Source organism: Nestor notabilis, unplaced genomic scaffold, assembly GCF_000696875.1.
Source record: "Nestor notabilis isolate BGI_N333 unplaced genomic scaffold, ASM69687v1 scaffold15125, whole genome shotgun sequence".
NCBI lineage: Eukaryota > Metazoa > Chordata > Aves > Psittaciformes > Psittacidae > Nestor > Nestor notabilis.
The window spans coordinates 13142-37222 of NW_009930766.1; the positions used below are offsets into that span (position 1 = coordinate 13142).

Consider the following 24081-nt stretch of genomic DNA (forward strand, 5'->3'; position numbering starts at 1 on the left):
CAGTTACACTTTCATTTCTTCAATATTTCTTCACCAGTGGAAAAGTTTCTTTTAGCGTATTAGCAACTGAATTGAAAATTAAGACTGTTTTGTTGTCAACCGTTTGTCTTTATTCCTGGTGGTGAAGCATAAGCAATGCTGTGAGGTACAGCATGAAGAACTTGTAGTATTTCTTGCATTTCAGTGGATTCCTTTAATTTCTCTCCATAGGTAAAAGTAGAGAACCTAAAAGTAGCCCAGCATCAATGGAGAACAACAGAGAAGAGGTAGGAATAAAAATGCTTTTGAATTTTAGTTGCATGACTAGTGCAGAATGGCTGGCGTAGGAAATGCTGAGTTGATTTTGTTGCTTGTTCCATAAATACTTAAAGAACCATGCAGGAGATGTCATCCTATCTGCTGAAGTTGAGAGTGCTCCATCCCTGGCAGTGTTCAAGGCCAGGTTGGACAGAGAGCCTTGGGCAACATGGTTTAGTGCAAGGTGTCCCTGCCAAGGCAGGGGGGTTGGAACTAGATGATCTTAAGGTCCTTTCCAACCCAAACTATTCTGTGATTCTGTGACTAGAAACATTAGCTGTAAAATGTTGTAAAATAAACCTAAAATTAGATTTTAAAGTTTGAATGATTCTCACTTTGATTTAAGCCTCTTCCCTCCCCCCTTCATTTCTAACTTACTGAAATACATGAACTTAGTTGAACAACTTCATTTTCTTTCTGATGCACAATAATTCCTGTGAAAAATGTCTCTATCACAATTCAGAGAGTTGGGGTTTGCTCACTTGAGGTGTGCAATTGCTCTTTTGTTATGAAATGCCAATTGTTGTAATCGATTCGGGTCATGTATACTGCAAAGTGAGTTTTTCTTTTTAAAGAGATTTGGTTAAAACTCTTTTATTCTGTTTTTTGGCTTATGTGCAAACAGGCTCTTGCTCATGATTGGTTTAAAAGAACTGGTCTCTACTTAATATTCACACTTACACCCTGTTAATCAGGTAACAGGAGGTACTTAGTTGTCCTTTTAGGCAAATATGCTTCTGTTTTTAAAAAGACAAAACAAATTTCTTCTTTATGGTGTTATATATATTAAAGACATTTTTCATGTGGTGTGTCTGATTAATACCTACTGTCTTGTTGGAAACATTCTGGATGATAGTATGGTAACGTGTAGAGAAAGCACCAGTGCCAGTGTCCTGCCTTAGTTTGCTTTTATTGCAGTAAATCCAGGTATTTATTTGCTGCTGCTCAAACCTAGTTATATATTTGCACAGACCTCTGAAATACCAGTTTTCCTGTCAAGACAGCAGCCCCTTCTAGCATATGAGCCAGGTCACAAGTGTCTGCATTCTGCTGGCAGTTCTTGGGGCATACTAGTGGCAGCTCCTGAGTGCAGCCTTCAAGAGCCCTTTGTGTCTGCGTGTCAGAAAAGATGATGGTTTCTTCACATAGTGTGAAAACCAGCCTTAGACCTGCATAAGCTTCTGCAGCACTAAGTGCTGTGAGGAGTCCTGGTGAACTGTAAAGAAGTGGTAATGCAGCATGGAGGCTGGTGTGAGTAAGGCTGTTCTTCCATGTGCTCAATCATGAAGTTAACACTGCAGCGAAGGTACAGAGAACAGGAGGTCCCAGACCTGTTCAGGATTAGGACTGACCAGTGATCATGAGCTGTTCTCAGGTCCTTCTGCAGAACACTGAGAGAACTTTCAGCAGGTAGAGCAAGTTGAGGATTGCAAGGAGAGAAGTTCCTCAGTTTCATGAAGACTCAGTGCTTGAGATACATGCAGTGTTTCTCTCTGAACGTCTAACTTCCAACAGTGCCCTCTCTGAATTTCTTCTAAGATAATACATAGGGAGGTTAGTGAGCATTCGTCACTTAGTGTTTAGTTACACCTGGTTTTTAAGCTCCATAGATTCAGTTGAACTGAACTGGCATGACTGTTGAAATTGCGTGTCACGTTTGCTCATGCTTTTCCTGCCTTTGTTGTCGTCGTTGTAAAAGTGATGGTGGCTTCTGAGATGTGTTCTAGTTAATGTAAGAAACTGGTTTTGTTGACAGGTCACTTGGTCACAAGTGTGTTGACTTTTACATTTTTTCCTTGTTTTTAGGGCAGTAGTTCTTCAGAAAGAACCAAATCCGTGGGATCATCACGTTCGAAAAGGTTGGTCTGGAAAATAATTACTTCTTGGCGTGTGTAGCTATAGAAAAGTCCATGCCCTGTGCCAGGTGCTTTTAGACCAGTATAAATCCATTAAGTTAGCAGAGTGCTGGTAAAACAAATGCCTCGTAGTGCACGTAAAACCCAAATCATCTTTCAGGGTCAAGATCACCAAAGTTGATTTTTACTAACAAAGACAACAAGATTATCCTGTATCTTCACGACAGAGGTATTTGTACAGTTGTTCCTTCACTCTTGCTATTCCTATACAGGGTTCTTCCAAAAATGTAAATTGGGTCATAGAGAATAAAGGCTTTTTCTGTACCTCACTGTTGGGAGGCTGTAGAATAAGAATGTGCTATGCAGTTGTCCTGTGCAGAACCTGCCATTTGTGGTCTTTCTGCTTAATCCCTTCTTGCTCTTTGATTTAACGAAAGTGTGGAGTTCACTGTTTACCACCCAGTTTGCACCCACAGGAGGCAAATTGTGTTTGACCGAAGTAACAGCAGACTCAGTGTAGTAGAACTCCTCTTCTTTTGCTCTCAGCTGATGCTCAGTCATGTTATGTCCTTCACGATTGTTTTAATCCTAGTCTCCTGTATAGATAGGTGAGCTCTTCTAACGCATGGTTTCAACAGCTGCCATATTACTGCTCTTTACAAGTATGCCTCTCTCTTGACACTCCTTTTTATCCTCCTTTGTTATTTTATGTGCACTGGAATTAAATAATGTGCTTCATTCTCCCTTTTCTGTTTGTGATGATTCCATATTTGCAAGTGTGGTTCTATATTTGCCTCTAATTTCTCCCCCATCTTCAGAATCCAGTGTCCTGAATATGATTCGGTATCATTTTTACAGTCTTGTTTGGGCTTTTTTTTTTGCTTCCTGTCTATCACTAAAGATATTTCCACTCTAACATTTATCATGGTGTGCCTGAGACTGACAAACCCAGTATCCTGCAGTAGTTCATGTAGTACTTTCAGACTATATGCTCCACATATTTTTTTAGTTTCTTCTTTTTTCCCTCCCTCCCTGCCCTGACATTGTAAATTCATTAATTGTAATGGATTCATTCTCAATTATGTTTGTGTGAGATTCTGGCAACTGGTCTTTTTATTTAACATTCAACTTTCTCATTTCTTTGTGCATTTCTTTCATTTCCTTGCAAGCATCTTTTCTGCCAAGCTGCTTATTGTCATTTGCTAATATCTGTGTGTTCTCTTTGTGCTGCTGTTAAACTCAGAATGATGTATAACATTTCTGAGCAGACATTTCACTTGTGTTTCATTTCAGCTTTTTTCCTAGAGGTGTGACTTCCCTGCATTCCTTCTTAAAAACACAGCAAACCTTCATTTTACCAACAATATTATACAGCAAGCCTGTGAAACAAAAGTATTTTGTTAGTTTATCATTTTATGGCACATAGGAGGGGAGAATTCCTGTTCCTAACAAGAAAATCAGCCTGCAACTTACTACAGTAACTCAGAGCATCCCACCTCATAATGTCTTAAATGAACTTAAAAAGAACATAGGTTTCCTCAGTTAGGATGGTGTTTTGCTTGCAAGGCTCCAGGCTTATCTGCATTGCAATATGTCATATTTGTCACGGCGTGGGGTTTTTTTCTGTCTATGCAGGAAACCTACAGTTGTAACAAAATATGTTGGATCAGATGATGAACAAATCCTAGATGAAACTGTAAATGAAGATATTTCAAATGAAAACTCGGAAAACGATGTTGATATGCAAAGCTTGCCTAAAGGTAGTTCATGTCTGTCTTTGTTTCTGAATTCAGCAAATTAGCCAAGATGATGATGCAGCATAATTAACTAGAATGCACATGGATTAGTAAAATGCCTGTCTTGGGTTCTGTATCTTTTATATAGAAACATAGATGCTACTGCACACACACAGATCCCCTGTGCACGTAGCTGTACAAGAGGAAACCAAGCACCTTTAGTTTTGAACCCAGCATGCTTCAGGCTGTGGATACACTAGGATGTGCTGGTGGCTTTATTTCAGATGCCTCCTGACATCTGTATAAAACCAGTGTGAAAAGGGGAAGTAACTTATTTCAGTTCTTTTGTACAAGTCTCAAACTCTGTCACTGACAAATCTCATTTTACTGTTATCGACAATTAGATCAACAAAAGCAAAACTAAATTGGGAGGAAATGTCATTATTTGATCTATTTTTAAGCACCCTTTTAAAACAGTTAATGCTATAAGCATACATCCCACTCTTCTTAACTACAGTGTGAGTTTGATTAATCTCTTCCATTTCTTACCTATGAATGTTACAGGAAAACTTGGAGGGACCACCACTGTTTACTGCTTGAGTAGCAGTATTTAAAGCAGTCACTTGAAAATTACCTTTCCAGAATGTTAGGTTATATCCAGTGTCCTCACAACAGAAGTATTAAATCTGAGCTCTTAAGTACGAAAGATGTTTTTTCATTCACATAAGATTAGTACTTGTCCTTGTTCAAAAACAAAAGGGGATTTCTGGATTTTATTAAAGACAAAACAGGTTTTATTCTTTGTTTTTTCATTTATTTCATGTTGAAATAAATTAAGATGAGGGAAACTGGATAGAAGGGGAAAAGAGAGAGAGAACTGTAGTTACTCTAAGGCTTCTGATAGATGTAAGTGACCTAACCAAAGTCCTTTATTTGTAGCATTGCTCTGCAAATTCCTGTACTACACCCACCAGCAGTATGACAGTCTTGTTCTACACGACCACATCAGGGCAGAGAGAGCAGGATTTGCTCCTCGCAGCCCGTTCAGCCTTTGGCTTCTGTCCTACAACTGCAAAACAGATGTAGATTAAAGTGTGTGGTGGTTTGGTTTTGGTTCATTTATTTATTTTGAATTTCTTTTTGCTGTGAACATCTGTGCATTCCAAACTTGGAGTTTTAGTCAACAGATTGCACTTCTTTAAAGTACTGTGTTGGCTTTTATTGAAGCAAGACTTTTGCACTTCGTTTGGATGTGTAATGGTTTCCAATTTCTAAATAAAATCATTCTAGGTACAGTGGTTGTACAGCCTGAGCCAGTGCTGAATGAAGACAAAGATGATTTTAAAGGGCCTGAATTTAGAAGCAGAAATACCGTTAAAATGAAACCTGAAGCTCCCAAAAAGCGTGGAGGTAAATACAACTTAAAACGTCTATTTAAACGTGTTTCAATTGTTGCTTATGACCACATTTGGTGCATCTAAAAATCGTTCATATTTCTAATCAATTATCCTAAAAATACCTCCACTCTTCTGGCTTTTTGTTCAGTAAGGATTCTAGCTGGCTGCAGTTAGCCTCCATTGCTGCCCCTGCAATGCAGCAGTGGAAGCTAAGATTAGTTCTCATTAAACTTCATCTTTTCAGTAGCTATAGGATGCATCATTAGGTGCTCCATATGGCCCCTTCTTGCTTTGTATTCAGAGCAGTTGCTTGGTTGCCATCAGGTGTTAGAGGTATTCCTTTTTCTTTTTTTTCCAGGAATTATATTGAAACACCTTAATACATTCAGGAACATTCACTGACTCACCAAAAAAGCAACCATATTTGAGCAGGGTATAGGCATGTTATCAGTCAGTGAGCTAACATTTCAAAGGCTTTTTTTCTTCTTGTTATTTTTTTTTATATAAAATATATATTTTATAATTTTGTGGGAAATTTTGTGGCCCTTCTAAGGATTACCTTTGAGAAGCTGCTGTTCCAGCTGGTCTTCCATAGCTGCTGCTAAAACTGAGGAGAAGTTAGGTAAATTATAGTGACAACACAAATTAATAGCTCATTTATTTTGCAAAATGTAAAGGAGAGGAAGGATTATATATAAAGTAGCCTGTAAGAAGGCAGATACTTCCTTTAATACTACTACCAGTATCTGAGTTTACACATCTCCAGCAGTCCCCAGGATATCCAGACAGCTCAGGTACACACTATGCATTCTCCCCATTGTATCATTTGCTCTCTTTTGAAGTCTTCTATAATTTAGTGAGTGCTATTTCTCCATCTGTGGTTGAAGAGGAGTAAAATGTGACTGTGTGGAAATGTACTTGTGCATACATATGGGCTCATGCATGATTTTAATCACATTTTGAGCATTGATGTTTTCTATTAGTTATTAATCTTTAAAGTCAGATCTGTTCTGTTCATGCAAGATATCCTGTGCAGCATATAGGAATGCTTTTTCTGTTTGAGTTTATAGCAATTTTAGAAGAGGTCCAACAAACATCTTCAGGAGTGCAGTGTTAAAAATATAGGACCTGCTTGAGCTTTGTGGCCTGTGTCTGCATCCCCAGGACACTTCATATGACCTGCCCTTCCAGCTTTTTTCTCTATCCCTAGAGAATTTTCAGGCCTTGCCCTGTGTATCTGGATTGGTTACTCACATACTGGTGCCTGACATAAACTATGAGTTTTGAAAGGGACATCAAGAGTTTAAGCCATACCTTTATCCAGGGTAAGCTCAGCTGTGTCTGTGTCACTACTCATAATCTTTGGCTTGATTTTTAAAGTTGTTCCAGTCCATGTGTTAAGCTCCTGTCAACATTCAGGGAAATGGGATAGGTACTGCCTGCTCCTGTGTTGTCCCTATTTCCAAAGCAGAAAGGGTAGCCAGGCAAGGGACATGACTGCAGTCTACCTCCAGAGCAGCTGGATTAGGAATGTGTCAAACCACTTTGACTTGGTGACATGCACAGCAGAAGTAGTGCAGATCCCTTTACACTTGTGTGCAGCAAGTCTGGTTGCATGAAATGGCTCTTACCTTTCTCTTGCTGTTACAAGGAGGTGCCAAGCCTGTGCACAGGGTTGAGCACTACTGCTTTAAGCAGGTAAGCGTGTAGTCCCAGCTATTTGAGATCCCAAATTCAATGCACAGTGCAAGTAAATAAATAACAGAATAAAAAATGCCAGCCTGTCTTGTTCTTTGTGGAGTGCATCTCTGCATTTTTACTAGGAGTTACATGTCCTGTTCATATTGGAGATCGTAGTAAGAGCTCTTGCCTTTCTAGCATCCAGATGCTCTTATCCAGGACTGTAAGAGGCATTTTGTCAGTCCTTGTTTTCAAGGTTTGTGTCTGCAGGATGGGTATGGTTGTATTTTTGTTAATGAACTTGTAGTTAGGAATGTTTTTTGAAGTAAGTGTTTTCTCAGTATTAGTAGCTGTTCAATTTCTTCTGGCTCACCATCGTTTGTAGTAGTAGCAGCATGGTTTACAAAGGGTTGCCTCATAAATTATCCTCTCATTCTTTTCCTGGTGCCAACTTGCAGATTTTAGGAAAGAGGCAGTAGTGCTTCCCCTTAAAGTTGTAGAGAAGGGAATGTGCCTTGGGACTTGGCAGTGAACAGCTTGTTCTCCTTCAGTTGGCTCTTACCCTCTGATCCTTACAGCCATTTAAGGGCTGTGATGTTTGACAGAGCCTGGGTAGGTTTCTGTGCTCCTTGGTGTACTAGAATGTGGTATTCTTTTCCAAGTAGTACGATAGGATGGATGTGTTTATTTCAGGTTTGACAGCAGTGTTTGGAACGGGCGTTTGAGCTGGTTCTGAGGTCATGAGAGGTGCTTTGCAAGTCCACAAGCTCATGCATGCATTGAAGTTGGAAACAACAAATCTTGTATTCCAAATTCTGGACTGCTATTTCCACTGATTCATTGTAAGGGTGTATTAGTTGTTCTTACTGGCCTGTAACCTATTTGAGATGGTGCTTCAACAGGAAATTGCTAGTAGCTTGTGTTCATAGAATCATAGAATGGTTTGGGTTGGAAAGGACCTTAAGATCATCTAGTTCCAACCCCCCTACCATGAGCAGGGGCACCTCACACTAAACCATGTCACCCAAGACTCCATCCAGCCTGGCCTTGAACACTGCCGGGGATGGAGCATTCACAACTTTCTTGAGCAACCCGTTCCAGTGCCTCACCACCCTCACAGTAAAGACCCTCTTCCTTATATCTAACCTGAACTTCCCCTGTTTAAGGTTAAACCGGAGTTTTAAGTCTTGTGTCTTGAGTTCATTCAGTTCTGTGACACTGTGGTATTGACTCTTGGGTCTAACTCTGTGGCAGTGGTTATTTAGAAAAATAAAATACATATATGTAGTCTGTACTCAGGCTGTAAGCATTCAGTTAAGCTTAAAACCAGCCTCAAGTTCACCACCTTTCAAAGCACATTGTGGGACTGACATTAAAGGGAAGCTTTTTTGTCCCAAAGTAGATTCAGGAGCACAGTAGTACACAAAATATGGGAGCAATCAGGAAGATGACAAAAGTGTAGTTTCAAAAACTCCCAAACAGAAACAACCCACCATCAAGAAGGGACAGAGAGTGGGAAGAAGATTTTTTTTCAGGCACTGCTATAAGAATTTCATGCGTTTTCTGTAATGATTTCCCATCTTTTTCTTTGGGAAACTAAAACTGTATGTGAAAGAAATACTGTACCACAAACATGAATTCCAATGGCATTTGATGAATAAAGGCTTAATGAGGGAGGTTGTACAGAATATCAAAGCTGCTTTGAAAGAGTTTTAGTGATGACTCTTCTTCAAGTGTGTTCTCACGAGGTCACCAGTTAATATGAATTAACTCTCAGTATCTTGACCCCAAGTGGAGTGTAGAAATTAAGAGGAAAATTCTTTGTCTTTAAATGGTGAGTGGTTACAGGAGTTCTGTAATGCTGAGTGGTAAAGAAAAGGCATATGAAAAACCTGACAGGCCAAAACACTGTAAGAAAATGAAAAGGTTATATAGAGATTTCTTTAAAACCAAAACCAATTAATGTGTGGTTTATAATCCTCTCTATAGAGGAAGGACTACATGGAATTGTAAGCTGTACAGCTTGTGGCCAACAGGTGAACCATTTTCAAAAGGATTCAATCTATAGACATCCTACACTGAAAGTTCTTATTTGTAAGGTATGTGATAAACAGTTCTACAGTTTATTCCTGTTTGGTTTTGTTTGCAATGTCATATTAGCTGACTTGGGTGGGATCTCTGTGGGAGTAGTTGTTGTTTATTAGCCTAAAAGCTTTTTAGTTGTTAACTGTTAAAATTAAGGAAACTAAAAGCAGAAACCAAAAAGGCAAGTACATCTTACAAATTGATATTCCTATTTTCATATACCCCAGTTCAACTGATTGTGGTTTCTTTGTGATTTATTTTTACAGTTTTAAATCTATCGTTTTACTATATTTTTTTATGTTAAATGATCTATGTGAAATTTCTGCATACTCATAATGTATTGTAAGAGCAGATTCAATTCTGGATCTCCGGGTGAAGCATTTCATGTAAAATGACGTTGGAATAAGAAGTGGAAAAGTAGCTTCCAAACTGCATCAGTTTCACCTGTGTACAGCTCCTGGACCGTTTTAATTTGTAGCAGCATGTGTAATGATGATCTGGTCCATAATCCCAAACCAGCATCTTGGTCTTCAGCTACGTGGTTTCAGGGTGGCTTCGGTGCAGCCCTAAGTTGCAATGGGAAGAGATGGGGAACCGGAGAGGAAGGAGACATCCCTATCTCCTGTTGTGGAGACCTCTTAATGTTCAAAGAGAGATAGAGAGATCTCTCTCTTGCCTGTCTCTCTATAGTTGTAGAGATTCTGTATTCCTAAGGATACCTCTAAAGGTAGATCCAAATCTGCGCTACCACGCTCATTTGGCGTTCCCCTTCTCATTGCAGGTGTTCTTGCAATGCATGCAAGTTACCTGGTTCTTTTTGGAAACTTATTTAGGGTGTTGGTTTCAATAGCAGCTCTTGACTGTGAGCTTTGCTAGAGAATTATATCATGTGTTGTATCCCATAAATTTTCTGTATCTTAATCGAATATGTGAGAGAGAGCAATGGAGATCCCTGATCTGTGTACTCCATGTCTTCCATTGCTCTCTGTGCCTCGTTATTCCCTTATTTTTCTCCTGCTTAGGTAAGCAGGCCCAGACTTGAGAAGCTGTTTTCCTTTGACTATAACTGTTATGTCAAATGTGCAAACATCAACTTTTACTGGCCTTTTTTGTTTGCTCTTACTTGCTTAGTTTCTTTGAACAGTTGTATAACTCTGCTTCAGATCAAGAGGCATCATCATTTTAAATTCAGGTGCTGAAGCCTCTTCTGGATACTGAATTCACTGGGTAAAATGACAGAATTTAGCTAATATCTTGTGTCCCTGTTCAAGTAGAGCTTCAAGTCTGGAAGAATGTTCTTTACTAGTAACTGGAAGAAAAAAACCCTGAACCCTAAATTTGGTTTAAAGAAGCCACTGCTGCAGTAGCTGAGTTGTGTGTATTTTTTTCTTACTATTACCATTACCAAAAATGCTTAGTTTGTACCTGGAAATTGAAGCCTTTGATGTTAACATCAGAATAAATACTGAAGACCTTTTGATTTAAAGACGTATGGGATCAGTTGCTAACATAATGGGCATACAGCTGAAAACTGTAATTTATGTAAGATTAGTTGTGTCAGGGAAGGTGTGATGTTGATTTACCTGAGAAATAGATGGAAAAGCCCTTAGATTTGAAGAGAAACGTTCAGTTGATGTTCTAAAACATGCAAATGTGCAGCCATCAAACAAAAAACTATATAATTTTTACATAAACCTTGAGGCATCTAAATAAAAAGTCATGGTTTAGGACCTGTTGTGTCTGTGGAAGGTGTTTGTTAGATTAACACAAATGTAGAAGGGTTAGACTGCTGAGCACCTTGCAACTGCTGCTTTTAATGGCTTGCTTCTAAGACATGCTGAAAACAAGCATTACTGACATGTAATAAAAAGACTCCTTGACACATCTCTTTCTTTACAGACTTGCTACAAGTATTACATGAGCGATGACATTAGCCGTGACTCTGATGGAATGGATGAACAGTGTAGGTGAGTGCACGAAACCCGCAGCTCTTCTGGTTTTGTTTTCTTCTCATGAAAATAGTTACAGATACAGAACAGAACAATTGTTTCTCTCCAAGAAATGCTCAGTCAACCCCAGGGTTTATGTCAATATTTTATTGCTGTTCTGGTAATTAACAGGAAAGCATTTTATAAAGAAACCCAATAGCAAATGCTTGTAAGACACCACATTTCTAACTAAATGGCGTTGCCACCTTACAAATGCTTTCAAAGCGGGTGTGACATTCTAAATCTTGTGAGCCACAGAAGCTTAATTTTCCAAGATTTCCACTTTTGAAATACTGAAGTACTTCTCTGCCCTTATGTCCAGTATCTAAATGTGTAATCCAGTCAGCACTGAGCAGTCTGTGATGCCTGTGAGTGAGCTTGTCAGCCACTTCTCAGGTCTTCATCAAAGACTATGCAAGCTAGACATAGACCCAAAACCATTTATTTTTTCATGTGTCTGCAGTAGTAATACACCAGTTAAGGCTAGAAAGACTTAAACTAATTCATTTTGCTGTAAAATAAAAGAAATCACTCCTCCATCCCCTCAACCTCACCCAGTTCTCAGAAGAAAACACTGAAAATAAAATGTATTTTTCTCCAATCTGAAAGTCACTGCTGAAATTGCATTTGGGTATTACTGACCATCTCAACTTTGTGCACTGTTGGTCTCATACTTTTAATTTCCTGACTTCCCAGTTCTCAGTTGAGTGCTTTCCAGTCATGCTTTCAATAGTGTAGCAATAAGACAAGGGGGAATGGGTTTAAACTTAAATGGGAAGTTCAGGTTGATATAAGGAGGAAGTTCTTTACTGTGAGGGTGCTGAGGTGCTGGAACAGGTTGCACAAAGAAGTGGTAAATGCTCCATCCCTGGCAGTGTTCAAGGACAGGTTGAGTGGAGTCTTGGGCGACATGGTCTAGTGTGAGGCATCCCTGCCCATGGCAGGGGGGTTAGAACTAGATGGTCTTAAGGTCCTTTCCAACCCGAACCATTCTGAGTTTTCCATTGATGGGTATCTGCTTATCACTTGAATTTTTAAGATGCAAGTCCTCTCTCGGATAGTGAGGAGTAGGTAAACTCAGATTTGTCGCTCTGTTAGTACAGAGGTAGGACTCTCACGTCTCTGCTGTGTCGTTTCAGGTGGTGTGCTGAAGGTGGAAATCTGATTTGCTGTGACTTTTGCCATAACGCCTTCTGTAAAAAGTGCATTTTGCGCAACCTGGGTCGAAAGGAGCTATCGACTATACTGGATGAGAATAACCAGTGGCACTGTTACATTTGCCATCCAGAGCCTTTATTGGACTTGGTCACTGCATGTGACAGTGTCTTTGAAAATCTAGAACAGTTGCTGCAACAAAACAAAAAAAAGATCAGAGTTGAAAGTGAAAAAAGTAAAATCTATGATCACACAGTCAAGTTCTCTCCAAAGAGGAATAATTCCAGTTGTAATGGGGAAGAAAAAAAAATAGATGATTCCTATTCGGGTTCACTAACGTATTCTTATAAAGCACTTATGGTGCCGAAAGACTTGCTTAAGAAAACAAAAAAGCTGGTTGAAACGACAGCAAATCTCAATTCTAGCTTTGTAAACTTTTTGAAAAACGCTGCAGAAAATGTAGAAAGAAGCCCAACTATGCAACTTTGTCAGCTAAAAGCTTTTAAATCTGTGTTGAATGACATGAAAAAAGCTCATCTGGCATTAAAAGAAGGTCTGAACCTGGAGATTCAAGCTTTGAATGTTAAACTCAAAAATACCAAAGAGAAAAAACCTGATGTTAGATCAGAAAAAAACGAGGTGAAAAAAGATGAAGGAAAGGAACATGTGGCATTAAAAGAGGATGACACTCTAAAGACACAGAAGAAAGTTGTATCAGAAGAGCCTGACAGTGAGCCCATGGATCAAAGTGTTCCAACAGTGGAACAAACGGATAACAAGCGTACTTCTGGTGAAGAGAAAAAGTCTGGCGGACGTGAAGAACCTCAGTATGAACCTAATAGTACAGAGGCTTTAGACATGGATATAGTGTCCATTCCCTCATCTGTTCCTGAAGATATTTTTGAGACTCTGGAATCTGCTATGGAGATTCAGATTGCATCGGATGAGCAAGACCATGGAAATACAGGAACTGATCATGAGACTGTAAATTCAAGCACAAAATTGAGCACTCCTGTGAAAGATACCAAAGGTGGTACCAAGTTAAAATCATCGGCTAAAGGAACAAAAGAATTGATTGTAAAATTGACTCCTGTTTCCATTTCGGAGTCTACAGTTAAAGCTGACGATCAGGACAGCAATCTAGAAAAGGGAAGTAAGGATTTGGATGCAGTACCTAAAGCAGCAAACTGTGATTCTGTAAAGCAAAACCATAATGCTGGCAGTGAGCCTTCCACAGAGAATGAAACTGTCTCACCTGTAGAGGAATCTGATCTCAGGAGATCACCACGTGTGAAGACCACGCCGCTGAGGCGCCAAACAGACATCAGTCCTTTAACGTCAAACTCGGAAGAAGACAGCAATGACACGTGTAATGAAAAACGCAAGAGAAAATCATCAAAGCAACCAAGGAGGAAAAACGACAAAAGAAATTCCTCTGACGGTGCTGCTGATGGTCCCAGGCCTAATAAACTTTCTAAATCCAAAAAGCCATACGTATCAGATCACAGTTCGGACTCTGATGAGATGCCAGCTGTTCTGAAAGAAGTAGCTATGATGAGTCGTAGTTCTTCAGACATCGATAGCAATAGTGAAGCACCAACAAATGATCAGAAGACGTCAACGTTTCTAAAGAATCAACCAGTGAAGGATGAAAATAGCAAACGAAAAAGGAAAAGTTCCAGCTCTGGTTCAGATTTGGATGCTAAAAGAGGCAAATCGGCAAAAAATTCTGCCGCTGCTAAAAAGAAACGGCAGAACTATTCGGATTCTTCAAACTATGATTCCGAGTTAGAAAAAGAAATCAAAATTTTGAGTAAAATTGAGGCTGCAAAAAAAGCTAAGAAAAAATACTCACAGAAAGAAGATAGTTACGATTCCTCTGAGGAAGAGCAGAGGAAGAAGGTAAACAGCAAGAGGAAGCTAAATCTGAAGAAAGAGACAGCTAAATCTTCTGAAGATGACGATGCTGAAAAGTCTTCCCCAGAGAAGGAGATGAATCATTCTTCTAAAGATAAAAAACTTGGCAAGGGGTCAGCTGCTAAGGAAAGGACAAACAGAGACTTAAAAGAGAACGCTGCAAAGGGAAAGCATGATGAGTCTTCTGATGTTGAGAAGTCTTCAGTGGAGAAAGAGGAGAGTTCTAAAGGTGTGAAGCTGACCGAAGTTAAGAAGGGCAAGGATTTGAAAAAGAAAAAGGCACAAGAAGATTCATCTTCAGAGAGCACTGAGAAATCTGTGAAGAAAGAGCATGATTCTGATTCTTCGAAAGACAGGTTGAAGAATAAAAAGGAATCGGAAAGCAAAGCAAAGCAATCTGAAAAACTGAAAACAAAAAGCTACAAGAAAGAACAAGATGATTCCTCTTAATCTCCTGAGAAAGGAAGCTGCAATTCTTCTGAGAATGACAAAACGAAGAATAAGCCAGTGGTGAAAGATAAGAAAAGGAGGAATTTAAGAGAGAGAGTATCTAAGAGAGTGCAGCTTGATTTATCCTCTGATGCTGAGAAATCTCCCCTAAAAGAGGAGAGTTCTTCTGAAGATGTCATGAGGAGGAAAACCCACACTGAAACTAAAGAAAAGAAGAAAATCAGTCACAAAAAGAAGATTTCCAAGAAGGAACAGGATGACTCGTCCTCTTCTGATGAGGAGTCTTATGAAGACAATAAGAAAAAGATGAAAAGAGGGTCAATGAAAGAAAGTAAAAAGGGTAATTTAAAAAAGAAAGCATCAAAAAAGGTGGTTGTCACTTCCTCTTCCTCGTCTGATAAGGAAGAAAATGATGAACAGAATTCAACAGGTGATGGAAGCAGTGATGAGCAGAAAATTATGCCAGTGACTGAAAACTTAATGCTGTCTGCTGGTACAGGATTTTGTCAATCATCAGGTGTGCAAGAGCTGTTCATTTACATGTGTTATTAATGTACTAATAGATGAAGTTTGTGAGATTTGGGCTAGAAGTGAAATTACTCATAAGTGGATAATTCTACATTCAGATGTTTGCAACCACTTAGGTTTTCTGGTACTGATTTGGAAGCACCCGTTTCAATTTATGCAGTTTGTCACTCGTGGAAGAGAGGATGTTGGTGTAAATGGAGAGGCTTGAGAAGCTATAGCTTGTAAAGCCAGCAGGTGTTGCCTTGCAGCACAGCTTTCAAAAGCCTGTTCCTCTCTGCTTGGCTGCCTAGGTGCTATTGAGCAGAAGATGGTTTTAAGCAGTAGATATCTAGTGAACTCCCAATTTGTCACCTCATAAGTTAGTAGTAGCAATTCCTGCCAAGATAAAACTCCTTCATCAGTGTATTTTGTCTTCAGAAAGTTAGAAAGGAATTCAGAACTGCTGAATTTGAACAGTTGGTTTTAAAGGACTTAGAAAGGAAGGGTAGTTTTCACATTGCATGGACAGTACACATCCTTAGCAAATGAATTTTAAACTAGAAAAAAAAACGTATTTTCTGTTTTAATTACCAGGACAGGTAAATTATTTCCTATTTGTTTGCTTCTAAGGGTGTTCCATAGAACTTTCTGCACATGTTGCATCATTGTAGAGTAGCAGTTGGGAAGTAAGTTTCGTACTCTGCATGATATACAGGCCTGTAATGTTTGTTTTCTAAGGTCCCAAGTTTAATTGTGTCTCTCTGTGCGTGTAATACTGTGACCTCTGTGTCCAGAGGTCTCTTCCAACCTTAATTATTGTATGATTCTGTGAGAACCTGCCTTTGTTACATTATCTCAAAAGGAGGCAAACTTGCCCTTTCTCAGTTTGCTTTTGGCTTAGTAGGGGAATAAACGAGAAGTCTTCCCTGTGTCTGAACGAGCTATGTGGGTTGATTGTTGAATAAGACTTACAATCTGGTTCAACCAGCAGGATATTACTCTTTTTCCAAGCTTAAGAGTGAGGGACTTTCTGTGATCACCCCCCTTACCACAGTCCTGTCAGTCGTCTGGCTTGGTAATTCCAGGAAAAGCGTATGTTAAAACAACTTGGAGCAAGCCTCTCAGTCTAGTTTTAGTCCTTTCCCTGCAGGTAGAAGATAATCAATAGAGGTTAAGAATGAGGTGATCTCCGATCATTAGGATTTTGAGGTCTCTTTTCCTCAGCTTAATTTTACTCATGAGTGGATTTGACTGACTGATATGTGAGTCAGAATCGTGAGAGAAAAGAAAGGGGGAAGGCCTGAGAGTGTGCTAGGCATGATCTGAGTTCCTCTCAGTTCAGCCAGGGGAGCGCAGAGGAGCTTAAAGGCAGGTATTGTACTGTGCTGTCTCCTCTAAGATGTGTCCCATGCTGTTGGTTTTGATGAGTTTTCCATACAAGACTATCCACATCGTGCAGCTGAGTTTTAATACTGGCAGTAAGGTCAGCACGCGTAGTTTCCAAAGCATAAGTCTTTACACGTGCACAGCAAATGGACATGCATCATATTTGATACCCAGAAAGCAAAAATGGGCAAGAATTACTGTTCTTGAGTACTTATTAATTAGCAGCAGGGTAGCTTGTAAGTTTGGTGAGTGATTCTGTAATGCATTTGTGTGTGCCTTTTCCATTTACACAAGTTCAGTAGTGGAGCTTCTGACATGGGGCAGGAACTTCTTAGGAAACTTCATTTCTGACTCGTAGGTGGAGTATTCAGTCTCTGTACGTTTTGGTGTAAAAAAACCCCAATCTCGTAGTATGTAATAAGGAAAGAAGTGCAAGTTGTGTGTAGTAGCCAAGCATGGTGTGGATAAAAGTGCTGCTTGAAAAACTAGAGACTTTTAATAATAAAATACTGTTTTAATAAAAATATATATATAAAATGTGGGTTTATATGTCAAGGTAACTGGCTGCTTTGCTAGTAGAAAAGTGGTGGTATTACCAAGCTGGTTTTATATGGGAGTTCTTGATGGAAACAGTTGTTCATGTGCTCTGTTGTTTATTGCTGGTTTCCATGTATTAAGTGTTCATGTCTTCTGTTTCTTTGTTTCCCCTTCCTCCCCCAGGAGATGAGGGAGAGACTAAATCAAGGGCTGTTCCAATGGAGGAGGAGGAAGATGATGATGATGACGATCCTGAGAATAGGTATGATACCATCCGTAAGGACTTAAAAAAGATTATAACACACCCTAGGCGTGGGCGCAAACCGGCACAACGGAAGAGCAAGCAGGTTGTAAAAACCACGGCTGCCTGCCTTGTAAAGACTCGCTCACGGGCCTCCCGCAAGTTTGAACAAGGGGCCAGAAAACAGAGGCCAAAATCCAGAAATGCAAAGAAAGTATTTAGAAGTGTTAGCTAACACACCTGGCATAGGGTGTGTTATAAAAGCACTGCAGCACTGTCCGGTTTATGTTCCCATTGAAAGTGGTGAGGATTTCATTCAGGCAGGTAAAAACCTCCTTCTGATAAATGTGAATTTCAGCTAGTTTCGTGGCTCTAGAAGGTGAAAACTTGCATCTGTGCAATATGCAGTGCTAAAGATTTTCCGACTGAACTTGGTTTTATCACTGTTACCTAATTTGCTTTTTTAATTGAAACACCTTTTCTCAATAAAGAGAAAACACAAATATAGGGGAAAACAGGATTAGATATTTTCAGTTGTTCTTTAAACTGAGTTTTAATCCACTAGAGAACACCTAAAGTGACTAACGTGAGAGTTAAGGCCCTGATTCTACAAGCACTGTGCATAGGCTCAACTGGTATCAGAGACTAATGATACATACACACATTTTAAGTCTTTGCATAGGCATTTTCAGAATTGTGGCTTATGTGTGCTTCAGTTTCAAGTTCAATAAAAATGAAGTACCACTGTAGCCATCAAAATTAGCCTGGTTAGAAAACGTAGACGCTTCGTTGCCTGATGAGTGAATGCACAACATGAAGTATTGCTCAATTCCGAGCCACAGTTTCTTTTTTTGGAAGCTATTGTAGTTAGCAAAGAGTTGTTCAGCAACTTCTTATACAGTATTTCAGAAACTGATTGATCTTTCTTGGCCATATTGCATGTGTGGGACCAGCTTCATAGCTTTGCACAGTTGCTGCTGGAGTCTTTTCTGCTTCTGAGCCTTACTAGTTTAGAAGATGGAATCAGTGTTTCACAGAGTTGTATGTTTTGATCTGTGGCTGAAGTAAATTTTCAAAACACTGTCTTATATCCTTCACAGACCTCAGTTTGGCATCAAACCGTTGCTGCTGATGTAGTTCTTGCTTGGTTTCAGTCATCAAATTTAATCAAGTAATTCAGATTTTAAAGAAAGATGCTCTTTAGGGACGTCACAGCACAGGGTCATAAGCAGAACATGTAAACGTTGGTAATAGAAGATTCTGATTCTTTAATTTCAGTCCTGTTTTGATTTTTTTTTCCCTTCTTTTTTTCCTTTTTGTTTGTTAAGTGTTTCTGGTTGATAACTAAGCAAATACACTTGTCAAAGTTCAGTGTTTACAAATGTCACTGGCAGATCTTAAGTATTAATTTAAGAACTATATTGGGAAATGAATTAACCCAATTGATCAAATCACTAATATGAATTCGGGATTTGAAAACCAGTTTGTGTACTTTGTTTTTTGAGATGAATCTTTGTTGAAGTTTTTATTTAGGGAATACTTAAAATATATATTTATGAGACGGGGATCTGTTTTGTCAATAAACAGTTTTGTCAACCTTCAGACATGTTAACTGGTAACTGCAGTCTGATTCTCAATTCATCATGCGTTGTACTTGGCACCCAAATCAGGTACATAAAATGTAAAAAGATGGCACAAATTTCAAGAAGTTAAAAGCTTGTTCTTCTGTTTACTAAACACAAAGTGTTTAAATAGTTTACCTACTCTTCAGATAAGTTGCCTATTTTCTTCCAGGCCAAAGAGGGTACCTAGTACCTACTGGGTATTTGTAGTGTGGGAACTCTCATGTTTGCAAGTCTCTAGTTTAGATGTTCTGTTATTTGAATACCTTTGGATGTGCATGACATGAATATTAATAGTCTTGAAATCATCTTTGCTAAAATGCAATATCCAAGTGGGTCATAATATGACATACAGTGCTGTATGCTTTCATCTTATGTTGTGTAATTATCTATTACTGGTCCTTCTGATCTTTTAAATGGTACTGTTTAATATGTTTGCAGTAGTTTTGTTTATTAAGAAGTCAATAGTGTATTTAATGCAGAATGCCTTTAAGTATTTGATGGTTGCAATAAATTTTTGTAAAACGTTTTTCTTGTCCCAGCATTTAATTTAATACAACTCTGACAGCTTGCAAATCGGACTGTTCCAACAAAGACAGCACAGTCTGTAGAACAAGGTGTTTGGCACTTTCCACTGTTTTCTTTTGTTGGTTTTGGTTTTGTTTTTTTTTTTAACATTTGTGACATTTCATCCAAATATTTGTCTCTTAAAGTCTATTTTAAATGGTTCTAAGTTTTTTAGTAACATACCAAAGGCCCATTTAATTCAGTAGTGCTGTGGCTGAAAGAATAGTGGCTTTTGTTAACTACATAAAAATGTCCTCTCCGGCCCAAAGGCTTGTTTTGGGCAGCCTGGTTGCTTCAGGTAATTAGTAGGTATTTATGAACACTGTGTGTGAGTTGACCTAATGCAGTTGGTAATAATATGCCATGATCATTTACTAACATATAAAATTGTGACTCTAAGGAGAAGAATTAATTTTACAGTCATAGCATTGTCTCACCAAGATTTTTGACAGTGTGTTACTGAGTCCATCATATTGGCACTCTCAAATTCCTGAACAAGAATGGTGCAAATTACGGTGTGAACTTAACTCGGCATTATAAGAGGCTGCACCTACTATTCCATTTTTGCTGCAGTGTCTGAAGGATAATTGAAAATAGTCCTATACTGGGACTAAGCAACCCCTGGATAACTTCCAGTTTGCTTATCTCTCTCCAGAAATGTTTTCTTTGAGCAGAAGTTAAAAAACACATAGTGACCAATTCATTACTTGTTAGTGTCATTCTTACAAAGGTGAAATCTATTTAAATCCCGATCGATACGAAATTATATGCTGTTATTTGATTCTAGGCTTGGTTTTCATCATGTCCTGATTGAGATTGCAGTCCCAGCCTGTTGGGAAAATGTCCTTTTAAGCAAATCTCACAGTATGTTTAGATAAGATGGAGCAGGGCAACATGACATGCTCAAGGTCACAGCAGATCAGTGGCAGAAAGGAGTGAGATGCAGGGGGGTGTCTGTTTATTTCACTACCTGAAGCCCTGTGCTGGAGGTCATGCAGCTCTCTGTGCTTCTTAATTAAATTTGTTTATAGTGTTCAACTGTTACATCTGGTTGGCCAAGAATATCTTTTACATCCTTGACTCGAGTAAATAGTGTGATACTTTCTGACTGTCACGGGTTTCTCTGGAAGAACTGAGCGAGGGAGTTTTCACACTGTCATAGCTTGTTTTTCTTGGTACTTGCAGTTGATGTTAATGCAAGTACTAAAATATTAAAGCTGCCATATGAAGTTTCTTAGCTTAGAAGCCTGGTCACTTTAAATGGGTTTATATCTTAAAATAGAAATCTGATACATTCTCCTGAGCCACATATGATTTAATTTAAAACCAGTTTCAAGAGTCCAGTACTCACTTTATTCTAATTCATCTAAACCATTTGTTCTATCAGTCATTTGTCAGATGCATTAACAAGACTTAATCTGTTTGCTACTAATATTGCTTACACTTTAAACTCCTGTCAGATGTATAGTTCCATTAAAAATAGGAATCTTTTAAATTCTGAATGTCTCAACAATATCTTACATTTTTAGCCTAACATTGTACCAGTGGAGTGCATTGAAGGGAATGTGGCTTCTTTCACTGAACAGACAGTTTCATCTCAGTTTGGTTCAAAGTGGTTGAATCTTTATCCTAGCTAAAAAAAACTCATAATCTCCTGTTGCAGAGTACAAAAGCAAAAACTTCTTAATGTTGTTATAAATAATTAGAAACTAGTAAGTTTACCCAGTCTGCTTGGTGGTTATGATGGTGATCAGTAGGAAAACAACAGCATCTTCTGGTTATAGGCAGTGCATTTTGTGCATGGTATTTTTATGTGAATGATGCATTTGCTTTCCTTTTCCCCCCTTAAAACAGTATCTATAAAAGAACAAAGACAAATGCGTGTCTTCTTTTAAGAACCAAAGTCAACCTTTGTCTAAAAACATATAACCAAATTTTTAAAGGTGACTTGTATGAGAGGTAAGTACGGTTGTACACGTACAAGTGTGTTAACTTTGCTTATGCAATTGAGGACAATCCAAAGTAAGTCAGAGGCAGTGTTTTTAGGCAGAGCTTTCAGATTGAATTCTAAAATTTTGCAGTTCTTTTTAATGTTTCTACTTTTTTGGGGGTTGTGGTTTTTTTCCTTTTTCCAAAGCAAAACTTTGGTGGTAATATTGTTATTTTTGTAAACAAGAAAAGTAGCCAAATTGCTGCCATCTGCGTTTCCTGGAGTAGGATTCAAGGTTACTAATTCATGTGAAAAGCTTTTAAAGAGAAGCCAACTTGTGACATTCCAAGCAGTTTCATTTTGAAGAAGAAGTTGTGACCATTAAGAGATGGAAGAAGTAGAGTCTCAGTTTCTTACATAAGGAGCTGTTTGTTCTTGTTGCTATTATACACAATGTGGTGGGTTTAAAACCAAACAAACCAACAAACAACAAAAATAACCAAATCCCTTTTCCAGATCCTCTGGAAGGACCTAATGCAAAAAAGCATTTGGAAGAGGATGTTACGTATCTATAGACTTTCATGTTTTCCTTGGGTTCACACTATGATCTGTTCATGTGTATGGAATCAAAGCTTATCATGAGTGCTGCATTTTACAGTTTTAATCAGCTGTTTCTTCACAAGCCACTGCTCAAAAGAGGGGGGGGGTGTTTCAATGCTGGTGGACAGTCTGTGACTTGCTGAGCAATCCTTAATCTTTATGAAACCATTTTACTTCCATCTTTTAATAATAACTGAGTATAGCTTTAGAATATTCGGTGTGTTTAGACTACCACTCAGAAAAGTGGTAAATAAAATGGCATTGAAAAGTTCCTTTGTTTTAGGCCGAATCCAGGCCATAGGGACACGTTACGTGCTGAAAAAGGAATTCAGATTTCTTAAAACTTATTTTACACGCACTACATAAAAGCAACAACTTAATTTTCTAATGCGTAAGAAGCTGTACGTAGAGATCACTGTTCTTACGGTGTTTCCAAGTGAAGCCTAGACTGTGGCTCAGTTTCACGGGGTTTGGCTGGTATAAAATCCTTCCCGTTCTCCTGAAAGGCAAATCAGACCAGATTTGATCATTTAAAATTGATGTCCATGGGATGAAAACTCTCACATTTCTGATACTTCAATGAGGAAGGCTTTGTTTCATTCTTACAGGGGTGTTTTCCCCTGGCTGTACAGGTTCTCAGAGAAGTCCACTTCTTCCCTGTGCATTTGACGTGTTTTATATCTTGCCTTGGCTAGATTGATGTAAGATTATTTTTATGTTGCAAGAGCACGAAAATCAATCATTTTTCCATAGTAACTATTTGTATGTTAGCTGAAAACACTCTTGTGCTGAAATGAAACTGCGAGAAGCTGAGCGAACACTTTGTGGAACAGGAAATAAGATTGTAATTTATCTGTGAAGTTCAGGTCCTGTAATGTTTGATAAAATGGGTTTTTTTGTGTCTGTGTATACACATTATAGTTGCTTTAAAGCAAGTGCTTGTAGTTACCTGAGGGATTCAGTGTGGGGTTTTTTCCCCTGAGGCATTTAATACCGGTAGGGTGGGCCCAGGCGATTAGAACAGTGACACAGTTGAAGGTGAGATATGTAGAGACAGGACAATACACTCATTATTTTTATTGATTTTTTTTAAAGCTGTGAGTTAATCCTTATTGCAGTAATCTTTTTCTCCTTGTTTAAAACACACATTCAGTGGTGCACTGCTCTAAAAGCTACTGCTGTTTATGTGTACACCAGTCAGGTAGATTCAGTGCCTCAGGAAACGAGTCTCATTGATTTAAATCAAGTGAGCATGATCATCATTTGGTGGGGGGATGATGTGAGTGTTAGGATTTGATCTGCTGCGTTGTTGTGTTCATGAGCAGTTAGAATTCATACAAGTGCCTATCCCAAGTGGACGAAAGAGTCCATCCAGATAGACCATGAATAAAATGAAATGTTTAGCTCTGTACATTTTATCCCCAGTCTTGCTGTACAATATGAAACTTCTTTTATTAAGAAGCATTTACACATATTTGCTGCCTGAAATCAAGTTAACAGGTTACACTTAAGATTTTGCTGATGTACTGGCTTACCACAATGACTCTTCATCTTGTGTGTCTCTTTTGTTCAGCTTTCAAGCCTTTTTTTTTGACGTTCAGAATGGAATAGGATTACACTTATCATTCATAGATTTCCTTGAACAATGGAATAAATAGTTTTTTCTGTTTTACTTCAAAGAATTGCCAAGAAAATGCTTTTAGAAGAAATCAAAGCCAATCTTTCCTCTGATGAGGATGCATCTTCAGATGATGACTCGGATAAAGGAAAAAAGAAAACTGGAAAGCAAATTGAAAACACAGGAGATGATGGTGAGCACCAAAAAGCATCTGGGAAAAAGTGGTGCTGTGTTGCCTGTTGTAATTTCAAAGCTTACTTGGGAAAATTATCATTTCTAAAGTTTCTTCAGTTTTCACCAAAAAGATGTCATTGATGTTGATGGGTAGTTGCCAAATAGAGGCCAATGTAGATGACATGAGGATTATCATCTCTTTTACTCTCCTGTAAGTGTATTTTTTTTTTAATAGTCTGATTTTTGCCACTAATTGAGAAGTCCGAGGGATTTGTGAGGAATAATCTATACATTAAGATGTGCAAACACACAGGAGAGATTTGACTAACATATACAGT

At 38.6% G+C, this 24081-nt stretch overlaps 1 protein-coding gene across 1 annotated transcript in view; it reads left to right on the top strand.

The window, feature by feature from the left end:
- The first annotated feature begins 245 nt into the window (after positions 1–245).
- Positions 246–24081, top strand: part of ATRX (alpha thalassemia/mental retardation syndrome X-linked) — a 63976-nt gene continuing 40140 nt past the window's right edge. Inside the window, 9 exon segments of the mRNA XM_010015574.1 lie at positions 246–266; positions 2104–2156; positions 3789–3913; positions 5180–5299; positions 8956–9065; positions 10951–11018; positions 12179–15078; positions 17175–17253; positions 23632–23762. Coding sequence (XP_010013876.1) covers positions 246–266; positions 2104–2156; positions 3789–3913; positions 5180–5299; positions 8956–9065; positions 10951–11018; positions 12179–15078; positions 17175–17253; positions 23632–23762 — 3607 coding nt within the window.